The 24702-nt window shown below is 27.3% G+C and overlaps 2 protein-coding genes across 3 annotated transcripts in view; one reads left to right on the top strand and one right to left on the bottom strand.

The window, feature by feature from the left end:
• The first annotated feature begins 299 nt into the window (after positions 1-299).
• LOC107438614 (uncharacterized) lies at positions 300-7635 on the top strand. 2 transcript variants are annotated; one of them, XM_016050934.3, is made up of 7 exons: positions 305-452; positions 4048-4144; positions 4599-4684; positions 5320-5412; positions 6533-6604; positions 6709-6778; positions 6872-7635. In XM_016050934.3, the coding sequence occupies exons 1-7, from the start codon at positions 381-383 to the stop codon at positions 6964-6966; spliced, it is 585 nt and encodes a 194-aa protein (XP_015906420.1). In that variant the 5' UTR covers positions 305-380; the 3' UTR covers positions 6967-7635. The 2 variants fall into 2 exon arrangements, with proteins under 2 accessions (XP_015906421.1, XP_015906420.1); XM_016050935.3 differs by lacking the exon at positions 5320-5412 and having other exon boundaries at positions 300-452; positions 6872-7067.
• Positions 7336-24702, bottom strand: part of LOC107438605 (Nucleoporin 358kD) — a 57097-nt gene continuing 39730 nt past the window's right edge. Inside the window, 12 exon segments of the mRNA XM_071178657.1 lie at positions 7336-7478; positions 9597-9660; positions 10480-10725; positions 11295-11503; positions 12847-12940; positions 13046-13221; positions 16528-16728; positions 19256-19492; positions 20650-20799; positions 23051-23086; positions 23805-24009; positions 24011-24274. Coding sequence (XP_071034758.1) covers positions 7471-7478; positions 9597-9660; positions 10480-10725; positions 11295-11503; positions 12847-12940; positions 13046-13221; positions 16528-16728; positions 19256-19492; positions 20650-20799; positions 23051-23086; positions 23805-24009; positions 24011-24274 — 1890 coding nt within the window. The 3' untranslated portion in view covers positions 7336-7470.

Below are 24702 nucleotides of genomic sequence, written 5' to 3'. Positions count from 1 at the left end.
TATACTTCAATTATTATGTCTGGGTTTTGAATGAAGTTTGATAATTTCGGGTTCCATTGCTGAAAAAAAGTGTTAACAGCAGATCTAGACTATTTCGTCTCAGTTTAAATAGATAACATTTCCAAAACACACGATACTCTAAATTAGCATAGATGAGCATACAGATAAAACTTTCCTGGTCGGCTTCTTATATAGCTTGTTTTATCTAAATCCAACAAATATCTCCGAGTTTAAAGTGGAGAGGCGAACTTTTTAAGGATTTAAAAGAAAATCCCGTTTATCTCTTTCCTGTGAAATGCAATAATACCTAGGTATCTAAGCATTCGCCTATAATTTAACACTTTAAACAGAAAATTGCATTTACTATTAAGAGTCAGGATATGCTTCCTAGAACATTTCTTTGTAAATGGGGCACCAAGATAGGATGTGTTGTGATTGGTTATGTGACAGGGGTGAGAATTATTTCAATCTATGTCATTTTAATTTTATTGAATGTAATTTGTTGCACTAATCAAAATAATGAAAAAAAATTATGTTACATCGTTCACGAATATTTTTTTATAATAAGTTATCAAAATGTTATTAATACTTGAACATCTTGAAACCATTAAACTAACAGCAAACGTCTATTTCAGTCTATGAATTATTATCGCTAAAACTCAAATGCCGTTAATATATACACATTACCAAACCAATCTGAAAATTAACAAGGATAATCCGTATAAGAGCGGGATTAATGGTTTTAGGCAATTTAACTATTGTTACAATTTCTTTCTCTAATTTCATCGATAAATTTGTTGTTTGTTCGTTTGTATAATCTTGACTTGATTCTTTAGATATTGAAAAATAAACAATTAATATTATATTAGTTTCTTTAATGGAAATAATGTTGGAAAATAATTTAATTCTTGGAATTATAGTTTTTAAAGGGATTTATGATTGATTCTGTTAACTAGTGTGTTGATGAATTAATTATATTAACTTGATTTAGATAGGGAAAAATAAATAAATAACATTATGTTGATTTAAATGTACGGAAACGCTGCTGTGTTGTTCCATCAAAGATCTTATTTTCACTTAAACGAGTTCCTAATAGGTAATGTGCAGAATATCTAGGTAGCGTGCCGATTTCTGATAAAATTTGAAAAAAGAAACAATTTTTTGGTACTTACAGCGGATTATCTTAATTAATCTGCGTATAATCTGTAGAATAACGGAATTTTAGACTTAAGCGTTAATATATTCAAAATACGAAAACTATTAAAATGGCTGACGTTTTATGATGCTACCTTTCTTAATATGTGAAACAGAGTTGAATCCAAAGGTCGAAAAGTTCCGGTACGTTTTTTCCGTAGTACCATGGAAGCTGGAATGCTGTTCTGAAATTTTAATCTTATTTCTTTTAATTCTTTAAGTCCCTCAACTGATTTCTTTTTTTCCTTCCTAAAATCAAATTATTTTCTGCTTGTAATATTATAAAGTTAATTTTAAACTGTAATGACATTCTCCGGCGTATAGTAAATATATAGCATACTGCCGTGCAATTAAAAAAAAAAAAAAAAAGTGATTCTAGATAGATTCCGAGAAGAATTGCTTGACAACTATTTCCTTAGCCTCGCTCATGTAGTAAACGCTGAAATAGAATTTCAAAAGAATGATAAAACAAAATTTATTTATTTTTTTTTTAAAAAAAGAAGAAGAAAATTCGCAATCTGTCCCTTAAAAAATGCCGTATATATAAATTCTATATTTCGATATTTTTATCGCCTTACGTGTATTTTTGCACGGCAGTATAGTAGAATATATACAATCGATGTATAATATTGATAATAATTTAGAAAAGTGAAAATCAAATAAAAAATTATGTAAATAAAAGATGAGACAATATGAATGGGTCATAACAGTGAAAATAACTATAGATGAAATGAATAACGTTGAAAAATATATTATAAAATTTATAGTATATCGTCTAATCTCAGAGATTTACGATTATCTCTCTGATTCTCAGCATTGTTTACTAGTAAACAAACCATAAGGTTTGTTTACTAGTCATATGTCATTCAGCGAATTGTGTTTCCCGATGATGAATATATGAGTTCCGGACTCCGGTACCCAAACGTTTAGCATTTACAATACTGTTTGAATGTAAAACGTGTTCTTTAGGTACGAAATTAAAAAAAAACACCTCATAAAATATTTAATTACATAATTTTAGTTTCTGTGTCATTAAAAAGAGTTTTTTTTCAGAAAAAAAATCCGAGGTAAGCTAAACATTGTTTTTTTGTTGTTATTTTTGAAATTTGCTTCAAGTCTAATTTCACTATTTGAAGTTTGCTTCGAAGATAAGTTTTAGCCGCCATCTTCAATTTGCTGAGGGTGGGAGATCAAAACCTAAATATTACTACAGACAAGTTAGGTATTGAAATTAATTTTTTAGCTTATACTATTTTACGCATAAAAGTTTTTTACGCACTTCGAAACTAGTAGTTGTACCAACTAATTTTTAATTGATTTAACGTACGAAAGCATATAAACAATTGTCCTTTCATTTAAATAGCTATGTCAATCGCATAAATAAGTTTAAATACATAAATTGTGCTTTTTCCCTCTAAATTTTTATAAATTCTGTATAAACTATTTACTCTGTCGACTTGCTTTTGGTTTTATTAAATTATGCTTAAAATAATGCCGAGGAAACAATATTTCATTATTTAGATAGGAATATCAGAAGCATAAATGGGTATAAGTCAAAAATTGTACTTTTTATTCAATATACCTGTCAAATAGCTTATAACTTCTAAAACTAAGTAAAAGGAGAGATCCATTATTCAAAAGTTATCAAAAATGGACATTGCCAAATATCTAGCCGATTGATCAAAACCCCATGATTTCTAAGGTTAACATTTAAATAATTTGGCATAAAATAATAGATTCTAAAATGTTTGATAAAAATTATAGTAAATCTATTAACGTTTTTAGAAATGTTTAATGCAGTTGAAGTAAACTAACTTTACAGCAATAATTAAGTTTTCAGCCTCCCTCTTCAATAAATTCAGGATAATGGCTAAGTTCGCATCGAAGTTGGGTGCATACTTCATATAGCCAAGACCCGCAGTGGACTGATCGGGAAGACACGATTCCCATTTGAACACCGAAGTAAAGTATCTCTGGCTGCGGTCAGTAAGCGGGTGGGTGACTACTTTGATCAACATGCGTAGGGACCGAGGGTGCGCGATATCGGTCCTCGTTAAACTGTTTTACTGTAAAGTGCTCAACTTCGCACGCAGGTCGTCGGATTACCAAAGCAGGGGAGCCATTCCCTCTTCAGAGGATCAAAATACCGATGACGTGTCTTCGGATCATCCTCAGAGATGTTTCCTGGGCCGTCGCCAATAGTTTATTGTGCAGCTCTAGTGCGACGTAAATAAAGTTCCTACCTACCTTATATATCAAAAACACAAATTTAAATACGATTTAGACCTTTCCCTAGTTTCCTTCCGTATTCAACTACTTTGGAATCTGACATAAATAATTTACTTAGACGATAAATTTTGAAGAATAAAAAGGTTTTTTATCAGCATTATTTCACTATTTTTGTACGCTTTGTATCATGTTTACTGTAATAGTTCTTCTTTGAATGTAAATAGCCTTTTTAAGGACCCTGTGTTGATATTTTGTATTTAATTTGCGTATGCGGGTTTGCGTGGTTCGTGTATTACGAGCTCATAAAGAAAATGTCGATCTGATTTTAGATAAACAACAACAAAAGAAATAAATGGCGGATTAATTATTAATTATGCGTTTATTGAGAACAGCGTATTGGTCTATATCTAGACGCAAAGAAATTCAACAAGGAAGTAACTTTTTTCTAATTGATGTAGGTGGCGCTACTATTACTACATTCATACCGGCTTCAACACCCTGGACCATGTTATCCAGGATAACCATATTAATCCTTTTTTACATTTCTTATAAATTACATTATTGAAATGAAAAAAAAAATTCATTTTGATTTATTCTTTATTAGTTGTTTTGCTCTTATTAAAGGGTCTAAGTATCGCACTTTGCGTAGGATCAGTCATTCGTCTCTTTTTTGGATTGCCCATCGTACTTCAAGATGACGAACTTCAAGGTCAATTTCCTTGTAAGTAATCAATTATTATTATTAGTCTTACTTACAGCTGTTTCAAACACGAGTGATTTTATCTAATCACAAAAGAGTAAAAGTTATTAAAGAACTAAAATTTTGATAACATACGTCACTTTTAGTCAATATTAATATTATTTATAAGAATTTAGTCCTGTTGTTCTATGATCAATTACTTGATGAGTAAATTTTTTTGTAATGGTAAAGTTTTGAAATTTTTGTAGCGTTGAAAAATAGGAAGCAAAAGTTTGCTCGGTTTTTGAAATTGTGCAACAAAACCACTAGATTTTTAGTAAAAAATTTATGTATTTATTTGTTTCGAGAAAAAATACTGTCATTAAATTAAATATTTTAGTACTATGCTGTACAATTACAAATAAACTAGTTTATAATTAAAAAAGTTTTATTAATTTTTCAAAATTGCCTAGAGTTTGTGTATTTTTTCTTACAGTTAACCCATTATATTTTATATTCACTGCTGCTTATTTTGCAATGCATACTGTGACGTCATTCGGTCTCGTACCTGCAGTAAAAGAGGTAAGATTTAAAGTTATTTTGTAAATATATATTTTTCTTCCTCTTTTTTTTAATCCTTTTTGTATTTATTTATTGTGCTATATGTATATAATTTTTTTATTAACGGTAATCAAATGTTCATTGCATAGAATGTATAAATGAACACATTTAATAAATTTTTTGCTACATCATTTACAATAAAATGGGTAACTTTTGTGACGGATGAGATTACTTTAGAACATTCCCGTTTTCCGGAGTTAAATGGCTTCCAGTGATAACAAAAATTAAGATAATTTTTTTTCAGTCTCAGAGACGACATAGTGAAAACATGAATGGGTAAGGTTGGGAAATAGCAGTCATTTCTGAGATAACTTATACTAGTTGATCTAAAACATGTTTCTTTTATTAACATTATGAAGAATAAATATGACATTTGTAGGGTCAGGTATTCCATCACTGGATCATATTATTCCTGACATTACAGCAAACTCAAGTGCAAGAAGATATAACTTTTACACTATTATTTGATACCTTATTTTAACATTGCAGTAAATTTATATACTTAGGTTCCACGTGCTTTAGTTTTAACATTGTAACTAATCGTTTATTAAATTGCATGCAATGTGTTTTATTTGAAAACTCTATCCCCCCTCTAGGAGCAAGGTCTATTTATCATTCCAAGCATAATAATGCTTCCTGTAGATGCTGCTCTTTCTTGCATTGGAGTCATTGTTTTAGGAGTGCTACTGGTATAAATTTTTACGTAATAGAAATTAATTAGCTGTAAAAAAATGTTTGAATTTTAATTTAATGCACTATGTTCGTTCTGAAGCAAAAAGACTCTTATAGCCAGTTAAATAAATTTGGCACTGTTCAGATTAAAAATGATTGACTTCTTTTATATGCATATTTTAAAATCCCACATTACTGTAAGTTTTTCTTGCACAAATTTTAAATAAAGCAGTAGTTTTCTTTTTAATCCCTTAAGAAGTATTTTGGGATGAGTTATCAAAGCTAAAAGCTTATATGCACCAAGGTGGAAAAAGTGCAAAATCTGGCAATAGTATCATTTCATTCTACTTTGTTTTAAAGACAAAAATGCATTGATAATTAATATTTAAAAAAATAAATAAAATATAGGATACTTGAAGGGAAAAAGTGATGCAGTGTAAAACTCAATAGTACATTTATTTTAAATCCTCCTAGATAAATGAAATGGATTTACTGCAAGTTTTTCCGCCTGCCTTTCAGCCTAGTGAGTTATCACAAACTTTTAACGTAAGGGGTTGAAGTTCCAAAAATTAAAAAAGCACAAAGAATCTACACACCATAACTTGAATGTGTAGAATCAATTTTAAGCAATATAATATGAAACATGCTCTTAAAATTTATTAGAACTCACTTTCTATTAGATTGGTTATTTTGTCTTTAATTCAAAATTGTAGAGAAGATTACTGGCTTAATTGTTCAGTATTTAACTAGGCATACTAATGGGAACTGTACTTTGGAAGCTAATTGCAAAAATAAACAATATTTATTTTATAGAACCTTATTTTTGCATAATTTTTATATACTACTGTAATACAAATAAAATTGAAAGTGTACTCTTAAAAATTCAGTATTTAACATATTTCTGTTTTCTTCTAATGTCAGATATTATTTATCTTTGTTATAAATATTGAAAAATCCCCAAAATTTCACACATTATAGCTGTAAAGGATAAAATTTTAACTGGTTTATGCAATATAAAACACAACCTTAATATTTATTAAACCTATTTGGTGTACATAATTCTATCTTATTGATGTAAATTATTTATTAACATATAAAGTAATTTATAAAATTTAAACACTATATGTATGTTAATAGGAGAAGCAAAAAGAGTTGCATAAATTTTTAGTTGGTGGTATCATTGTTGGCTCTACAACTTCACCCATCTTGGTAAGCATTTAAGTAGCTTCATTTAGATATGACTTATATATTTTTAATTACCTATAAATATTATAATTAAGTAATGTATGTTGCAATATATTTTTCATTTATAGATTTATTTTACCCTAATTGTGGTATCAGAATTTGAAGAAGTGTTTGAAAGATCAGATCACAAACTCTTTGGTAATTACTCAACAAATAACTATTTTAAAAAAAATAATACTAATAAAATAACTTGATTACTAATGGAAAGCAATTTTTAACTTTTTTTTTTAGTGCTAAGGAAAAAATTGAATTCTGATAGCCACAACAAGAGAAATTACAAAAAGGAACATTCTACTGCAGCCAAATGCCATGGCACGATTGTGTGATAAAGAATACGAAGATTTCAAGAGTCACAAGATACAGGAATACAAGTTTTAAAGTTTTTATTCACTGAAATTTACATCATAACATTAAACTACAAGAAGAAGAAACAAAATATCCAAGGACACAAATACAATACATTATTATTGAAAACTTTTGAACAATCAATCAAATTATTCAAGAACATACAACTAACAACTTGTTAAAAATATTTTCTTTGTAAATGACTTCAATAATTATAAAACTAAAATTCATTCCTTAACATATTACATTTTGTACAATTTTTAGGCAAATAACACCAACTATATGAATTATTTATCAATATACATGAAATGGAAAAAAATTCACAGAATTTTCAGTCTATTAAATGTTCCATTGTTTTCAAAATTTATTAAGAGTACAATAAGTGCTTAACCTAATTAATGGCCTTAAAATGTACAAGAATTTCATTTTCAATTTCTTGAATATCTCTTTGTCTAATACCAGCACATCACAAGCTTTGATGGATATTACTGTCCTGAAAAATAAATAAATAATGAAAACTATGAATAATATCACAATAAATTCAATATTTTTTAAAGAAGCATTTCTAATAAATAAAAAAACATTTGTAGATTCACATTATGTTTTAATCTCTTTGTTATCTGCTTTTAATAAAGTTTGCATTGATATTATTGTTTTGGTTCATTTTTGGATTGTTAATAATAAATAAAAATTATGTTCTTTTATATATATAGCATAATAAATATATAAAAAAACACGAAGAAAAATAAGAAATCCCCCCCTTTTCATTATTCTGTAATTTTCGCCTTGTTTTCTCTATATATTGATATATCTATATGTTCTCTATATGTATATATATATATAATGTGTAGTAGATTGAAAGATTTTGCATATTTTCCAATTTGAGAATTAAGAAATGCAATCTGTACTTAGCATATGTCACAGCATAGAAAAAAAATTAGTACTTAATTATTTATTTTTCTGAAAAAAATTATAATAGTTTAAGTTAAATTTATTATAACACAATGAAAAAAAAATAAATCAATTAAATAAATTTTTTTTAAATTTTGTAGCATTATTAAAAAAATAATGCAATAGTTATAAAATGTCTCCCTCTGATTAACTTTTAAGAATGGTTATATTCGGTTTTATTATGAAACGTTTTTCTGAAAAGCTGTTGCATATGCATTAATTCGAGTGTGCCGTCTTAAAAAAGGCAATTAAATTTATTGATCCTTATTTATGATTTGCATTGTTTTGAATAATAAAAAGGAACAGATCAAGGGAGTTATGAGCCTCCATGACTTGTTTGATTAAATACCAATTAAGAAGTGATTATTAATCAACGCTTTGGCATAAAGGGAGAGATCCATTATTAAAGGTTTATCAAAAATAGACATTGCCAAATGTCTAGCCAATTGAGCCAATCCAATGAATTTTAAGGTTAATATTTAAATTATATGGCATAAAAGAATAAATTCTAAAATGTTTAATGCAGTTGAAGAATGATATGCCTATAATGACATATTCACAGGGGAGGATTAGAAACAGTAGCAAACTTGGTTAGTACATTAATAAAAAAAAAATAAAAAAAATCTTTTTATAAAATTGTGACTTTTGGCATAGCTGTACAGAAAGAATGAACAAAACAAAAGATTTAATCATAATAAAAATTATTAACACAAAATCCAAGACTAGGAACAAAAAAGTTTGGAACAACATTGATCAGCAAGTCAAGGTCCATAATGGGTTGAATCGCCATAAAAGATATTTCCTATCAATCTTACTTAACAACATCAGAAAGAAACTATAGCAGGAAAATTTTTGCATGCATATGGGACCAAGTTAAGTTGATACAAAATATAGTTATAATTAAATATTTTTAAAAAATTTATTTATTTTAGATAGCAATTTCAAAATAACCTAAACATATTTTTTAATTGTAAACTAGCATTGAAAACAAGACTAATTATTAAGACTAAATTACACATAAACATTATTCATAAACATGGAACTAAAAAAGTTTCATTACAAGACAGGTAAACACTCTCCAAAAATGTACCAAGATCTTAAAAAGAAATTTATTATAACTCAGTGCTTCCCGACTTTTTCTGGGACCAGAAAATTTACAATTTTAGTGCAAAGCAGCTAAAAAAATTTAACATTTAAAAACCAGTTTAAAGAAAATATTAATCAAAAAAGCTTCAAAATTTGCTGAAGTATTGTACCACCCATATTGTGTTTCAAGTTTAAAATTGAATCAAATGAGGTGTTTTAATGGCACAAAATGTTAAATGCATTGCATTTTTTACAAGTTTTAACTTATTAACAATTAAGAGTATTCTTATCTGGTAAATTTCTTAAAAATTCAAATTGATATGACATTGAAGCATAAAGAACTCTATAAAAGATAATCTCAACAGTTAAGACACATAATTTTTTGTATCATTCTAAACGAATTTAAACGTCAAAATTTAAAATTTAAGTTGAATTAAGCAAAGGAAAAAATTCTAAAATTAATGATTTTAATGTTTCAAAAACTATTCAAATGATTTAGCTGAAGTTTTAAAATTATGTTATATTAAGGAAAATTGCATCAATACATAAGATATATATAGGAAAACTTTTTCACCTTTTGGATTAGCAGAAAAATCGTCATTCTCCACAATACCAGATTTAACAGCAAACTCTTTACCCTAAAATGAAGAAAAGGAATTATAAAAAAAGTAAGAAGACTTAACATAATGATAAGTTTATAAGTATCTTTTATATAATTTCTAAAGTGGTTTTAAGAACTCGGAGAAATTTTATGATTCAGGCAAACAACTGTAGTTAGACGCAAAACTTGCAAAAGTTTTCCCAGGTAAGCAGACAATCTGTTTGAATGTTTTTGAAACTAAAACTCTGATGTTTGCACTTTTCTTGGAAAAATATTAATTAATCCAGAAATAAAACCAATCCATAATTTCAGCAGATTCACACAAAAGTATTTCTTATATCATTTCAACATATTCAAAGAAAGTTCTTATACACTCAATTAGGTTTGAATTTCATATTATCAAGTCATTTTAATTAAATTTTTTATTGTGGAACCAATAACTTAACTGTTAACTCAAACTAAAATAGTAATAAAAAAAAAGAATTTTAAGAACATAAAATATTATCTAGTTGTCTTGCATACCATAAGTTTTAAACTTTTACCATTCTGTAAAATCTTGGTTGGCCCATCTGCAGGAAATGATTTAAATTTCAAGACATAAATAGTTTGTTATCAGGGAGGAAAAAAAAAACATTGCAATTCATTTAAATACATATAAAGTTTAACTTTACATTAATTAGGTTTTACTACTCACCTGAAAAAATAATTCAATTATAATTTTCAATAATAGAACTAAGTTTGACACACTTGATATTTTTAAGAATTAATTTGTATTAATTGGCGAAACTTATAAACAAATACATAGCATTTTCAAAAATTTGAAATAACAGGCATATTCAATGTACATTTCACTAACCTCTTCAAAATATTTTTGATATTCATTCACAGCTTCTAGAGAACTGAATGTAGCAATAAAACGACGTTTCTTTGAAGGTTCGATACTTATATCAATGGCAGACCAAATTGCTTTTTTCCCGTCAACTCTAAGACAGTTTTGAACAGCAATGACATGATCACATACAACTTCATCTTCATCATTAACAATAGAAACATGATATCCATACACTGAATCATCATATGTCATCTGTAGAGTTCCTATACTCTATTAAGAAAAGTTCACAATTATTGTTTTGACTCTGCACAAAGAATTTTCTTCTTTTTTTTCACACTAAAATTCCACTCAATAAAAGAATGTTACGATTAAAATCAAAAAATGATGTGTCTTGTCCATTAAATAGTTATAAAAAATAAGAATGTGTCAAATTTAAATTTTTTATTTGAATTATTTCACTGAACATTCAAGTATGAATATGAATTTACTCCAAATATTTCGCAAGGATACAAATTCTTTAATTTTTCTTGCATTTATTCATAATGAAAATTGTTTGTCTAAATTATGATAAATAATAAATAAGTCACCTGTATGAATCCCTACAAAGATCAAATTATAAATACTTCATCATTGAAAAGAACATCATGAATTTAATTTGCAACTGCAACAATTTCTGTTAAAACTGGACAATATTTTTTCTTATTAGAATAGATTATCTGACAGTGATATTAAATGCCTAACAAATTTCAACAAAAACAAAACAATTAACATACTTTCACGTAAATAAATAAAAACAGTTTTTCAATAGATATATAAATGTAAGCATTAAATTTTATTACCTTTATTACGCTCTCATTGCCATCCATTATTTCATATGTAACTCTTTTTTCAAACAGTAATTCGTCTTCATCACTTATCTCATCTGAATTTGGATCGTCATTTTCAGCAGATTCTTCATTTTGTTTAGTTTGATTTTCGATTGGTGATTCAGGAGACTTAATTTCAGGTTGAGAACATAACATATTTGGGGTTACAGATTGCTCAGCTCCTGTATTTGGAAACCAAGATGATATTCAGTTAAGTTTAAATAGATACTAAAATTTGGAACAATAAAAAATAATAGCACTGCAATAAGTTCTTAATATTGAAATCTAGAAAGTAGTCTCAACCAAGGCTTGCTAATTAATTTGATAAAAATTGCTAAGATGCTGAATGGAGTGGATAAATGATACCAAAGGGGGAAAAAAAAAAGAGGCTACCGTATATTCCGGCGCATAATGCGCACCCGTAATTTCTAATACTTTTTTTTAAATTTTAAGATATACTCTTCCCAAATGTAATTTTACAAAACGGATTTTTGTTCATTTCCATGAAAAAGGCTGGATGGAGGAAAATGGTGTTAAATTGTGGGTAAAAAATGCCTGGCAAATCCGTCCTGGCCGCGTAAGAAAACCAGAAAGCCTTTTAGTATGGGACATGTTTAGGACCCACCTTACAGATAATACAAAAAATTGTTGAAAGAATGTAACACCGATATGGCAGTTATTCCGGGCGGATTGACATCATTAGTTGAGCCATTGGATGTCTGCTTAAACAAACCATTTAAAAAAAACCCAGTGGAACACTTGGATGTTGGAGGGCGAGAAAATCTTTACGAAAGGAGAACATATGCGTCATGCAAGTTTGGGAACAGTGTGCGAATGGATATTAAAAGCATGGGATGAAATTAAGCCTGAGATGGTTAGAAAATCATAAAAAAAATGCAGCATTTTAAATAATCTGGACGGATCAGAAGATGACTGTTTATTTATGGATGAGGGTAACACAGATGATGAAGACGAAACGAATTGTGATGACATGCCTGAAGAAATAACGAAGGACGAATATAATGAACTATTTATGCAATAATGAAAATCAATAAAGTATATAGGTAAAGGTATGTTATTTCTTTAAAATAAAAGCATGTTTCTATATTTAAAATTTTTTAATCTATAATTTTTTATATTCGGCGTATACAGCGCACCCGTAAATTCCAATGTTATTTTTTGCATTAAAAGTGCGTATTATATGTCCGGAATATATGGTATATTCAATTTGACCTAAATGTTATGCATTTTGAAGAGCATGCATTAACCAATAATATTTAATGGTATTGATATTTTTCTCTTAATAATAATGCTTTAAAGTCTAAACATATTTTCCCTGAAGAACATTTGTCCTTCTACACAATATCTAGGTAAAGCATGTATAGATTCTTATGTCTCATACTTTACCTAAAGACATTGTCTGCAATATATAGATTAAAGAATTTTATACACAATTTCCAAAAAATATTTAATGTTTAAAATGTTGATATTACACAATATAATAAAAAAAGTGAAAACTATTTACCTGAAATTTCATTACTGAGAGTTGGTGGATTTTGTTTTACTATTTCAATGCAATCATTGAAGACTTTCTTAAAGTTGTCTAAAATGTCTTTCCCCTATAAAATAAAAATTATATTGTAGAATGCATATTTTGTCATTGTAATAGATGGGTAATACACTTAGTAAGAAAATACTTGAAGAGTTTTGTCTTAATATATTACTTTAAATCGAACTGCAAATTTTGTAGCTTCCACTTGACCATCAGAGAAATCAACTGCATTCCAACAGAGTGCATTTTCACTAGTTGATAGAGGAGCTAATGACATATCAGATGTTATACAATGATTGCAAGCAATGTTGTGTACTTGATCACGTCTTAAAATAACCCGGAATCTAGCTGCAAAGAAAAGAAAAGAAAAACAATATTTAAAAGTTCTAAGCAGTAGTTATTAAAAATAAATTACATTATTTAAAAAAAATCAAACTCTGCTTAGACTAAACACTAGGTAGCAGTGAACTTTTTAGTGGTCTCGTCCTAACTACCATTAAACTGTTTAATGTTACTTCATTCGATTATAGTAGATTTATTGTTTGGTCCACAGTTGGACCACTATAGCAGGTTTGACTGCAATAAAAGAAACTTTCAACATTAAATTAATAGAATATTGAGACTAAAAAAACTTGCAGTTTGTTCGAAAAAATAAGTTATACTGTAACTGTATAATAATTATAATATTTGGATATTTGATGATAAATTTTAACCAACAAAAAGTGCTCATATCAAAGAAAGGGGCAGGAATGCAGCATTCATAATTTATGAATAATTACAAAACAATGTTTATACATAAAGTTTAGGCTTTTGGTCACATATTGATTTGCTTACATATTGATTGACAAAATATTTATGCTAGTGTGAATAACCGAAATTGAAAGAATGTCAACTTTTATTTGTAAATATCAATAATTACAATTACTATTATTAATTAATTTTGACGAATTCTGAATTATTTGTTATGCCTCATTTGATATTAATTTATTCGTTGATATTTATATTTTTATTTGATATTCGATTAAAAAAAATATCAGTGTTTGGAATACCAGGTAGTGGCACTTGACCTAAAAAAAAAAAAACATTCAGTAATTTTGGGTAATGGCACTAAAATGGATCTATAATATATTTTGGACACTTACAGGGGTGATTGTGAGCCCAAGTCAAAATTCCGGAAAATTTCTTGAGTTCAAAAAAAACAAANTAAAAGATTCAGGAAGAAAAGTGAAACGGATTTTATTCTAAATGGCGCAAAAGAGAAATTTTTTTCAAAATGCGAGAAATTCGCTAATTTTGAAATTTTTTTATAGATTGCGCGAATTTCTCGCGGTAATCATTTTTTAATGCGAGAATTTAAAAAAATATGCGAGATTCTCGCGTTCTCGCGCTGTAGTGAAAACACTGGTTAACCCCAATAATTTTAAAGTATTAAACCAGTATTGTATTAAAACAGATTGAATGATCAATTGTATACTTTTTGAAAAGAGTTTTATAAAAATTTGTTTTGAGAATAAAGAACAGAATTAGATCCGAATTTTCGTTATACAGTGGAAAGTCCCATTTTCAAAATAGTCTGGACTTTGGGGAGCCCGGAAAAAATATTTTTCCGGATAATAGGTCAAGATAAACAAACATCAAAACTTCCTTATTCAATAAAAAATAACAAATAGACAATAATTAATTTTAATTTCAATCAACAACTAGTAAATCCACGTGGCTGCTCTATTTTCACAGCTTTTGTTACAGATTTTTACATGGTTTTCAAAATCTTGATATTATGATATGCCATTATACATAACTTAAATTCCAAATCATTCTTCATTTAGTAATTATTTCTCAATTAGCGATGATTCCACAGTGAATCTGCGGTTTTGCTGACTGTTTTTTTATTTTTTATATAGTTAGTAAAAAGAATTTTCACTTCGACTTATAAAATCTCAGTGTTTTAATATAATATTTTGTTCGACAAAATTAGAATCGCACATTTCACACTCAATTATTGACAATTCACCTGCAATCCCACATGGATTTACGAACACATTTTTAATCAGTTATTGCAACTGATTTTAATAGTTTTAAAATGCTACATTATCGTAAACAAGAAATTTCGAATTGCACATTTGAAAAATAATTTATTAATATAATAATAACTCGATTTGTGCCAATTTTATTGTCCAGGCAGTTTTTTTCGATCGTATTTTCAACAGTTTGGGATAGTTTTTGTTTCATACAGTTTTTTACTTTTCACATAATTTTAAAAATTTCTTGGGAAAAAAATAAATACGAGTTTTTTTCGCACCGTAATTAACTGCCGAATTTTGTGCCCATGATACCCAATTTTTTTCCATATTGCTACAGAAATCAGATTAAAATCGAACAAAAATCGGAAGACTGGAAAAATCAAAGTTTATTTTTAACAAGTCGTAAAAGTTAAAAAAAAAAAAAAAAAAAAAAAAAAAAAAAAAAAAAAAAAACAACATTCCTCCTTTTTCTAAAAAAGGAAAAGAGCTGTTTATTTTGATTGTTAAATTAAGTTCAGGAAAGGAAACTTTCTGGCAAACAGAGGGACTCTAACAATGTGGTATTGTACAGGCTAACATACCATGGGCATTACTTTTTCAGCTACTGACATTACTACAGCACTTTTTATAAACTTTATCAATAATGAAAAAATTTAAAAATGTACTCACACTGTAAAACACATTGTGCTTAGTTTATAGATAATCAAAAAAGAAGCTTTTGTAATCTTTATGTATAACTTTTACTCGCACAGAAAATTTGGTGCACATAAAAGTAATAGTTGAAATTTCTATTCAGCATAATTAAGATATAACATTTAAAAGAGAAACATTCCATAAAAATTTTGTTTAAAGCAGTCTTATATTTTTGTTTACCAGACATCCAGCAAAAAATCCAAAACTAGCTTAGTAAAAATATAAACCAAATACACACAAACATCAAAATCGATGATCCAGAGGAAAGAGTTTTAAAAAGTTGTGTGTAAAGGGAGTACATTAAATAGGAACAAAGATTGAGAAAATACAGCAAAAGTCTTAGGGGCAGGTAGGATGTCTGGGAAAATCTGAGGTTTAAGACTCTAAAGTAGAATTAAAAGTTAGCTTTTTATAGAATTTGAAAATTTTTGGTTATTTGTAACTATTATGGGATAGACAGTTGAATTGATTAAAAAAAACTTAAATACAAAATCAAACAATTTGGATTAAATTCTTACAAAATCAACCCTAGCTTGTAACAAATTTAAATAGTTATTTAGTAGTTTTTTTAAATCTACAAATTGACTCTTTCTCAGATTTACAACTTTTTGTCAGGCAAATGAGTGGAAGAAAGAGTTCATTGGAACAGATATAGGTCTATCCACGCTAATCTGATTTGCTACCACATTACTGATATATATATTAATGTTAAAACATAACTTTATTCTGCCTTAAATACAGTATTTATTGTTTCAATTTAAAATTGCTACATTCAAATAATGTTTCTATTTATGTATAACTCTGTGGATGCTATGTCAGATTAATTACCAATAATTGCATAATAATAAAAAATTGGCAAATCAATGCAATGGCAATTAAATGATCCTCTTCATTTATAAAGCAGAACAAACAAATACGAGAATATTTTTCGTGAACTTACTCTTCTCATTATGTTTTAATATTTTGATATCACCAATTCCTCGTTCCTTCCATTGTTTTGTGGGACCATCAAAACGGAATAGTTTGGCCCGATGAACAAATATAGGAGTTTCATCTTCTTCACCAGTTTTGACTTCTATTAGGTCAGGCAAAGGTATCACAGGTTCAAAATGTACATCAGGATTTTCTGGTACAGTATCATCTAAATAAAATATGGAGCAGTCAGAAAAATGTATTAAGTGAAAAGTGGAATTAAATTACTAAGTTGCAGGCCGTATTCATCATATGAACAAAATATGAAATTTAAAAAAAAAATTTTTTTTTACAGCTATTAAATTCTAAAGCTAACCAACGTTTTGAGTTTTCTTTTAAAAAGTGGCATTTGTTGACATAAGTAACGCTCTTTCCATTCTATTTCGAGTACGCCAAGCCCATTAAGTATCAATTATCTTAAATGATATATTTAATATTTTTTCACTATATATTTTTTACTTAACACAAAGATTACGAAGCCACGTATAGAGAAACTAAAACATTGAAGTTGCCAGGTACACAAAACAAAAATACACAGTTACAATAAAATACATAAACAAATAATAAATTTAAGTTAAGTAAAATATGTAGACGAGAAAGAATATTTCAAAAAATTTGATTACACATTAATTTATATTATAACTTATGCGAGGAAACGTAGCTCAACTTTAACACGCCAATTTGCTCATAAACTATCAGCTGGCGCTGACGTTACAGGTCACATGTGTGGGTATTCGTGATCTTCTTCTTGAAGTACAAGTACCCAAGTAAGACTTATTTTTTCTTTAAACAGTGTAACAGTCATCAAAAACAGAGGCTAACTTTAGCGATAATAAAGAGCAGGAATTTGTATTATCTGTTACTGGATAAGAAATTAAAGAAGTTTAAATTAGTTTTAATATCATTCCATAGAAAATTATGTTAACGGACAGAATTTAGCTTCTTTATTTTAAGTAGAAATGGTAAAAAGCTTCTTGATATTTAAGTGAATAGAATTTTTTCATACTAACAGGATCTTCAATTTAACACACGGTACCACAGTAAAAACATGAAGAAGAAAAATAATTTCAAACATATTCCATCTGATTAGAAATACAAATTAGCCACTTTATGATTCATTGTAAAACATCATTATTATCAGTCTGTTCTTAAACAATTTTCTTTCTTTCCCATGGAAAGAAAGCACCTTTACTTACTATAACTTAAAAAAATAATTATAAAACTACAAAATTGTCTTATATAGTAAGCAGGACACTCACAACACCAAAGCTTCAATTTCTTATCAAAACTTTACGTTTATTGAAATCATTTTTAAGATGAATTTAACATTTTTAACAAGTAAATATGTGGATCAAATAAATGTATTAATGAAGTTTTAAAAGGCAACAGAATACATAAGATAATAATTATAAATAATATTTTACCACAGAATAATTTCTGCTTGAATTACATAAAAATTAAAATTTAAAAATGGATTTAACTTATTTAATGTGCCTGCATATTTTCTTCTTTTATTGAAACAAGGTTTTATTTGTAGTGGTTATAACCATCTTTTTCATTGAAATCAAAAGAAGTTCCAAGTTAACACTTTTTTAATTAGATAACAGATTCCTTATTGCAGGAATATGGGTCTATATAATATATAATAAGTTAAATAAAATATTTTATTGTTTATTATTTTGGTATTAAATGAAACAAATTATAAAATTAGATTTGACATTTTTTTTAAATGTAATGATATATTTTTTAAAAAGTTATCAGATCTAGAAATTAAGATTTTTATTTTAAAACTGCTTTAAAATGTATATAAAAGTACTCACCTTATAAAAAATAACTTATTTGGAATTCTTTTGTCATACAAAAGAATTTAAATACAGTCAAACTTCCATATAAAAAACTTTAATATTTTGAATTACTCAATACCACGAGCAAATTATCTGAAATTCCTATACAGTTGCTATCTGATAATAAGAAAAAACCTTTTCTTAGTTCAATACATTTTTCAATGACACAAAAAATAAAAAAAAGCAACAATGTGACTTTATGTGGTGAAGAAGTATTGTATCCCAGCAAGGTTTTAAATCAAATTAATTAAATCTAGTAAGACTAACTTTGTGGTAAGTTAAAATCCAAACTGAAACTTTGACGTTAGTGCATGCACGTCTCCATTTGATAATCTACCCCAAATACTTCTATATTAGTTGGCTTTAAGTATGAGATCCGGATGTAAGATGTTTTGTATGTCTGCTTGTTAATTATTGTTTTGCCAATAAAATATGTTATTAACTAGTGCTGGTATTATCCTGGATCTCTTAAACAGTGACGAACTTTAAGGGGAAAAAATGAATATGGCTTTAGCATAAAACAATTTCGAATTTGGAAAATATAATTGACAAACAATTACCAAGGAAAAAATAATTGAATTTAATATGTATTAAATAATATCAAATCACCATTGTGACTGTAAATAAAGCATTCATAATAAATTAATGAGAAGTAAATGCATACTAGGTAAATTTTAAAATGCCAATGCTAGAATTAAAAAAATAAATAAATAATAATAATTCATAAATTTCCCTATTTCCACAATCTCTTTTTGAGATGGTGATATCAAAGTTTAACTGTTTATAACTCCAACTTGAATTTTTCTTAATGCTGTACTTTAGAAAAAAATCTCAATTGAAATAGAAACAAACCATTAGCAGCTTCTCCAGGAGTCTGCAAACTGGAAAAAATAGGTGTTCCGGCTCCAGCAAAACCATGTTTTCCACTAGTTGGAGAAGTGAAAAAACTAGATTGACTAGATTTTTCAGAAGCTAAATCTGTAAAGGAAATTGCACTGACGGAAGAAGAGCCGAAAAACGTAGTTTCTTCAGGCTTAGTATTTTGAGCTTCCTTTTTTTCTGTTTTTTCTTCCTGCTCTTCGATTTCTCCTAAATTTCATAAAAGAAAAGTATTTGTAGTTTATACTAGTTTAAGCTTACTTACAAATACAATGAGATAAAGAATCTGTACGTTTGACATATTGTTGCTAAACATGGCACTTTCAGGTAAGAAATTTAGCGCGGAAGCAGATATAAAATTCTTACTGGGGCGTCATTTTATAAATTTTTATTAGGAGTTAAAACATTTTCCATGCAATTAACACTGGACAAAATACACGTTAATAGAACATCATAACCATGTTTTGTCTTGATTATTCAGAACAAAATTTTTTTAAAAAAATGAAGGAATAAAAGAGCTAACTTCGAAATGCATGTGCATTAAATGATAAAATCGAAACTGTTTATGTGAGCACCGTTACATTTTAAAAAACTATTACAATACAGAGGCGGATCCAGCGGGGGTGGGGGGTCATGATCCCTTCCAGAATTGAAAAAAAAAATTATTTTTTAATAGTTTACAAAAGAACTAAATTATTTTAAAAATTATTTAAGGGGGCACGCATATCACCTAGGTAGGTCGGAAAAATTAATTTTTTTCTTCATCTAATTATATTCTTCACTGTTTCAAGAATCATAATCCAAAAGATTAAAGCAAAATTCATCACAGTTTCTAAAAAATAAATGAGAAGACTAGCATTAAAAATCCCAACTTTTTTTACTTCAAAAAATATATTAAAAAAAATAATAGTGTGTGTGTGGGATCTGAGTCTATGGATCTGAGTCCAAAATAAAAATTTCTGGACCCGCCCCTGTTCCAATACTTTGTTTGCAATGGTTTACTCTTTTATTAATGCCAAAAATGAGGTGTAAATGTAAATTATTTTTAACATATGGAGTTGAATTGTTTTATTTATGTTTCGGATTAACTCATTTATGCCTGCAAAAAGCTTTATTTTTGAGTTATGAACTTACCAAGTTCTAACTTTGCGTTAGAAATTGTTGTTTATTGAAATTGAGTGAACTGCAAGTTGTGTAAATCGGAAAGCTTCTTTAAACCTTCTTTCCCAAGAAAGGGGTGAAATTCTACTTAACATAATAAAAATATATTTCCCCCCTACAAAATAAAACTAGTATTCTATAAATTCTAACCATAGAGTTTTAAAATTTATAAAATAGAATGTCAAGAGGACAAATTAGACATGTACCTCTGCATGGCTTAATGGTATCAGTGCATCCCACACAGCCAGTACAAGGTTCTTTATTTTCATATAAATAAAATGTTTTAGGCAACATTAATTTTTCAGCTAGGGCTATTTTTTCTGGACTTGGAAGAGCTTCAAACACTATTTGAACATCTAAAATAAAAGTAAAGAGGTGTTGAGTTAAAATACAATAAATTTTAAATAAACATTAGCTTGAAAAATTAACAATATAATATTTTTCCTTTAAACTATTTTTGAATTAATATGAAATGTAGTTCATTAAACTTTTTACATTACTATATTACATAACTTTACCTTACAATTACTTTAACTTACAATTACTTTACCTAAATTTCATTAGTAATTTAAACTTTATTTTTTAAGAAAAATAATAAAACAAGTTATCAAATTTTTTTAAACACGAAAAAAACTTTTATTTCATTAATTTAAAAAATTCTAAAAACCATAACATACTTGCAACAAAATTTTAATCATATTTGAAGACATGCTAATACATAAGATAATTATTCTTCCTCCATCATTTCAATTTGTCTTTTAATTTTTTACCAAAGAATTTGACGTAAAAAATCAGATATACATGTTATAATAATTAACAGCTGAAATTTTGTTCAATTTGACTTGAAACACAATTTTTTTTTTAAATAATAGGAAAATATGGTTACAAATTTTTTTTCATTCTCTATTAGTATCTTATTCCTTCAAATAAATAATAGTGTTAAAAAAACTACATTAAATACAAAATTAGTAAGATTAAATTTTTGAAAGTAAGATTTTTATTGCAACTAAAATATCGATATTTTTTCATTAACATTATGTGTATTCACTGTAATTACTGATCCTAAATAAAATTAAAAATTGTGATATAAATTTTTCTAAGGTCTTGTAAAAGGAAAAACAAAAATTCCATTTATCATTACTCTTTTCACCTTCATACTTCAATCTTTCTTTCTTCATGTGCTTTAAAAGATAAACAAAACGCATAAAAAATTTATCCTTTTCTTTAAAAGAAAAACACAGAAGAAAAAAAACATCGCTAACTATACAATACTTTTATCTATGAAGAAATAGTCTTCTACATTTGTACAAAGTCATCATAGTTGTCCAAGGAGAAAAAAACTTGCAAATAGTCACTTTTTAGTAGCTAGTGACAACCTTACTACTGAACAATAATATTTTGCAGACAAAGCAATGCAGCAGTATAGTTACTATATATTCCCGAATATAAATACAGAATTTTTGGAAATTTTCTTTAAAGCTCATGTGGGATAATTGGCTAATATATGGATCAGTTGAAAAAAAAAATGCCTAAAAATAATAATTTTATAGAGAAGCACATATACACTACCCTACAATATTGGAAAAGACTCTTTCAGTTTTTGCTTTTTTTTTAAATTTCTCAAGAAATATTAAAAGGATTATTTTGTAACTTAAGAGGTGTTTAGTTCAGGTAATTCTTCATACTTAGCAATAAGATTTAAAGCTTTCAGAGGTTTGTAAGACCTACAATAAATTACAAAAGAAAACGAGTATTTTTGAATGCCCTACGGCAGAAAATCAAGCAAAAAGCTTGTAATTTGTATAGCTTACTNCCTGTTTGGATATTTTTCTCAAGAAATATTAAAAAGATTATTTTGTAACTTAAGAGGTGTTTAGTTCAGGACTCTCAAGGACCGTGGGAACCCTGTTTAAAGCTTTCAGAGGTTTGTAAGACCTACAATAAATTACAAACGAAAACAAGTATTTTTGAACGCCCTATGGCAGAAAATCAAGCAAAAAGCTTGTAATCTGTATAGCTTACTTAAGTAAGTTGTTATTTTGAATAACTACATAAAGGTTTGTAAGTCATCCTGTGGAATTGACACTTAGCACACAATTTTCAATTATCTTTAATTTGTTGCCCTTTAAAATGTCTTCTTGTATTTATCAAAACAAATTTAGAGTTTGGTTTTATTAACATCACCTGTGATAGTCAAACTTGTCTAAAATGAAGATTTTTTTAAATTTGGCTGATCTGGAATTAGTACTAATTTAAATTTTATTTTATTAACTCTTGTTGCCTACAACCATATTAAGGTTTATAGAGACTTTGCTTTATACTTTACAATATTTTTCGCTACAGAATTAAATTCTGTTTTATATATAAATTGAATTATTTTTATTTTTGCTAACCTAATATATAAAACTGAAGATAATTAACAATGAATATACAACTAACTAATAATAAAACAAATTCTTTTTAATTAGAGCTAACTTAACTAATTAAGTCAACAAATTACTTGACATAAAATATTTATTTAATCCCATGGTAAACTTTTTTTGGGAAAAGTATGCATAGAAACAAATTTAAAATAGCAATAGGAAAAGCCATAAAAAGTAAACGAACCATTATCTTCAGGCTGTGCAGTTTGAGCATTAAAACCTGAAACAAAGAAAAGAAAAACTCATATTTAAACATATATCAATATTTAAAATACAGCAAGAAATTTAAGCATGATATTATTAAATTAAAAAAAAATTTTTTTTTTTTAAAAGGGAATTAAAAATAAAATAAAAACTAGTTTACAAGTAACAAAACTTTTAGAAGTTTTGCTTTATCATTAAAATGACTAACATATTTTTCAATGATAAAATTTAAAAATAAATTATTAATTTCTGTATTACTCATGAATGATATAGCATAACACACATTTATTTATAATAATTTAACATAATTAATATAATAATTTAATATTGGCAAAAATAATAATTATTAGTATACTCATCAACAAAATTTAGGATACAAATATTTTTAAAGCAAAAATTTATATAACAATTTACATTCTAGCTGGAGTGGGGAAATACATAAAAAGAAATGTCAGTATATCCTCTAATAAAAGTAAAATATAGTGAGAACAGTGATTGTGATAGTCTTGCTTGCTTTTTCTTTAATGGAAATAGCAATATATATTGATTTGGTTCACAAAATATTATTAGATTAAGGTTTAGCAGAATTAAACATTGGTAAAAAGTATGAAAACTGTTGAAAAATTTTAATTAGGTAATAAATGAAATTAATTTTAAAAAAATATATAACTTAATACATAAAAAAAAACATAAAATTTATAAGATAAACTTAACAAAATTTCTAACAAGCTTACCAAATCCAAACTTCACACCTGTTCCAAAAACAGGTTTAGAATCAGTGCCACCAAAAGACGTCTGACCAAAAAAGCTATTATCAGGCTTTTCTTTAAATGAAAAAGAGAAAGGCGAATTATTTGAGGTTTCTTTAGCTTCTTCCTGTGCTAAAGCTCCAAAACGAGCTGAAAGAGATCCTGGAGTGAAATTGGAGTCTACTTTTTTTTGGAGTCGTTTCAACTTTGAATGAGAAACTCTTTAATGCATCAGATGAACTATTAGGCTTCTGGTCTTCAACTAAAGAAGGAGCATTGTCAATAGATTGTTTAAATTCCTGAGCTAGCTCTGCAGTTTTGAATCTAATGGCAAACAGTTCTGGTGTAGCTTCATTTTCAGAAAAGTCTGTTGCTGCCCATGTAAGAGATTTATCACCACGCCAATCAAATTTAATATCTTTTGTCAAGGAATGATTTAAGCAAACTTTCAAAACCTAAAAATAAACAATATTTAAATTATTTTTTTAATCTTTAATACTCAATAAATTACATTTTGTAATGATTGCATTATATTTTTAAGTTACTGAAAAAGTATAACTTTGAAATTTTAAGCAAATTTTCCCTAAAGTATATACCTCAATCTTCTAAATCAGGTAGATGAACTATTTTTAGATAGATGAATGCTGTTGACGTTTCCTACTTAGAATTCTGTTCCATTTTATGAATAAAAAAATTATACCAGAAATACCCACAAATATATGTATGTTTTAATACAATCATATTTATGGCAGGGGCTAGCTCAAGTTTTGTGGCACCTTTAATCCTAATATTAAAGTTTCAGGCCCCTTTCATTATCAATACTATTTTTAAAAAAATTATAAAATATATTTTCATAGTTACACTGATCCAAATAGTAATATGG

Source organism: Parasteatoda tepidariorum, chromosome 3 (genome assembly GCF_043381705.1).
Source record: "Parasteatoda tepidariorum isolate YZ-2023 chromosome 3, CAS_Ptep_4.0, whole genome shotgun sequence".
NCBI lineage: Eukaryota > Metazoa > Arthropoda > Arachnida > Araneae > Theridiidae > Parasteatoda > Parasteatoda tepidariorum.
This window is presented reverse-complemented; position numbering and strand designations above follow the sequence as displayed.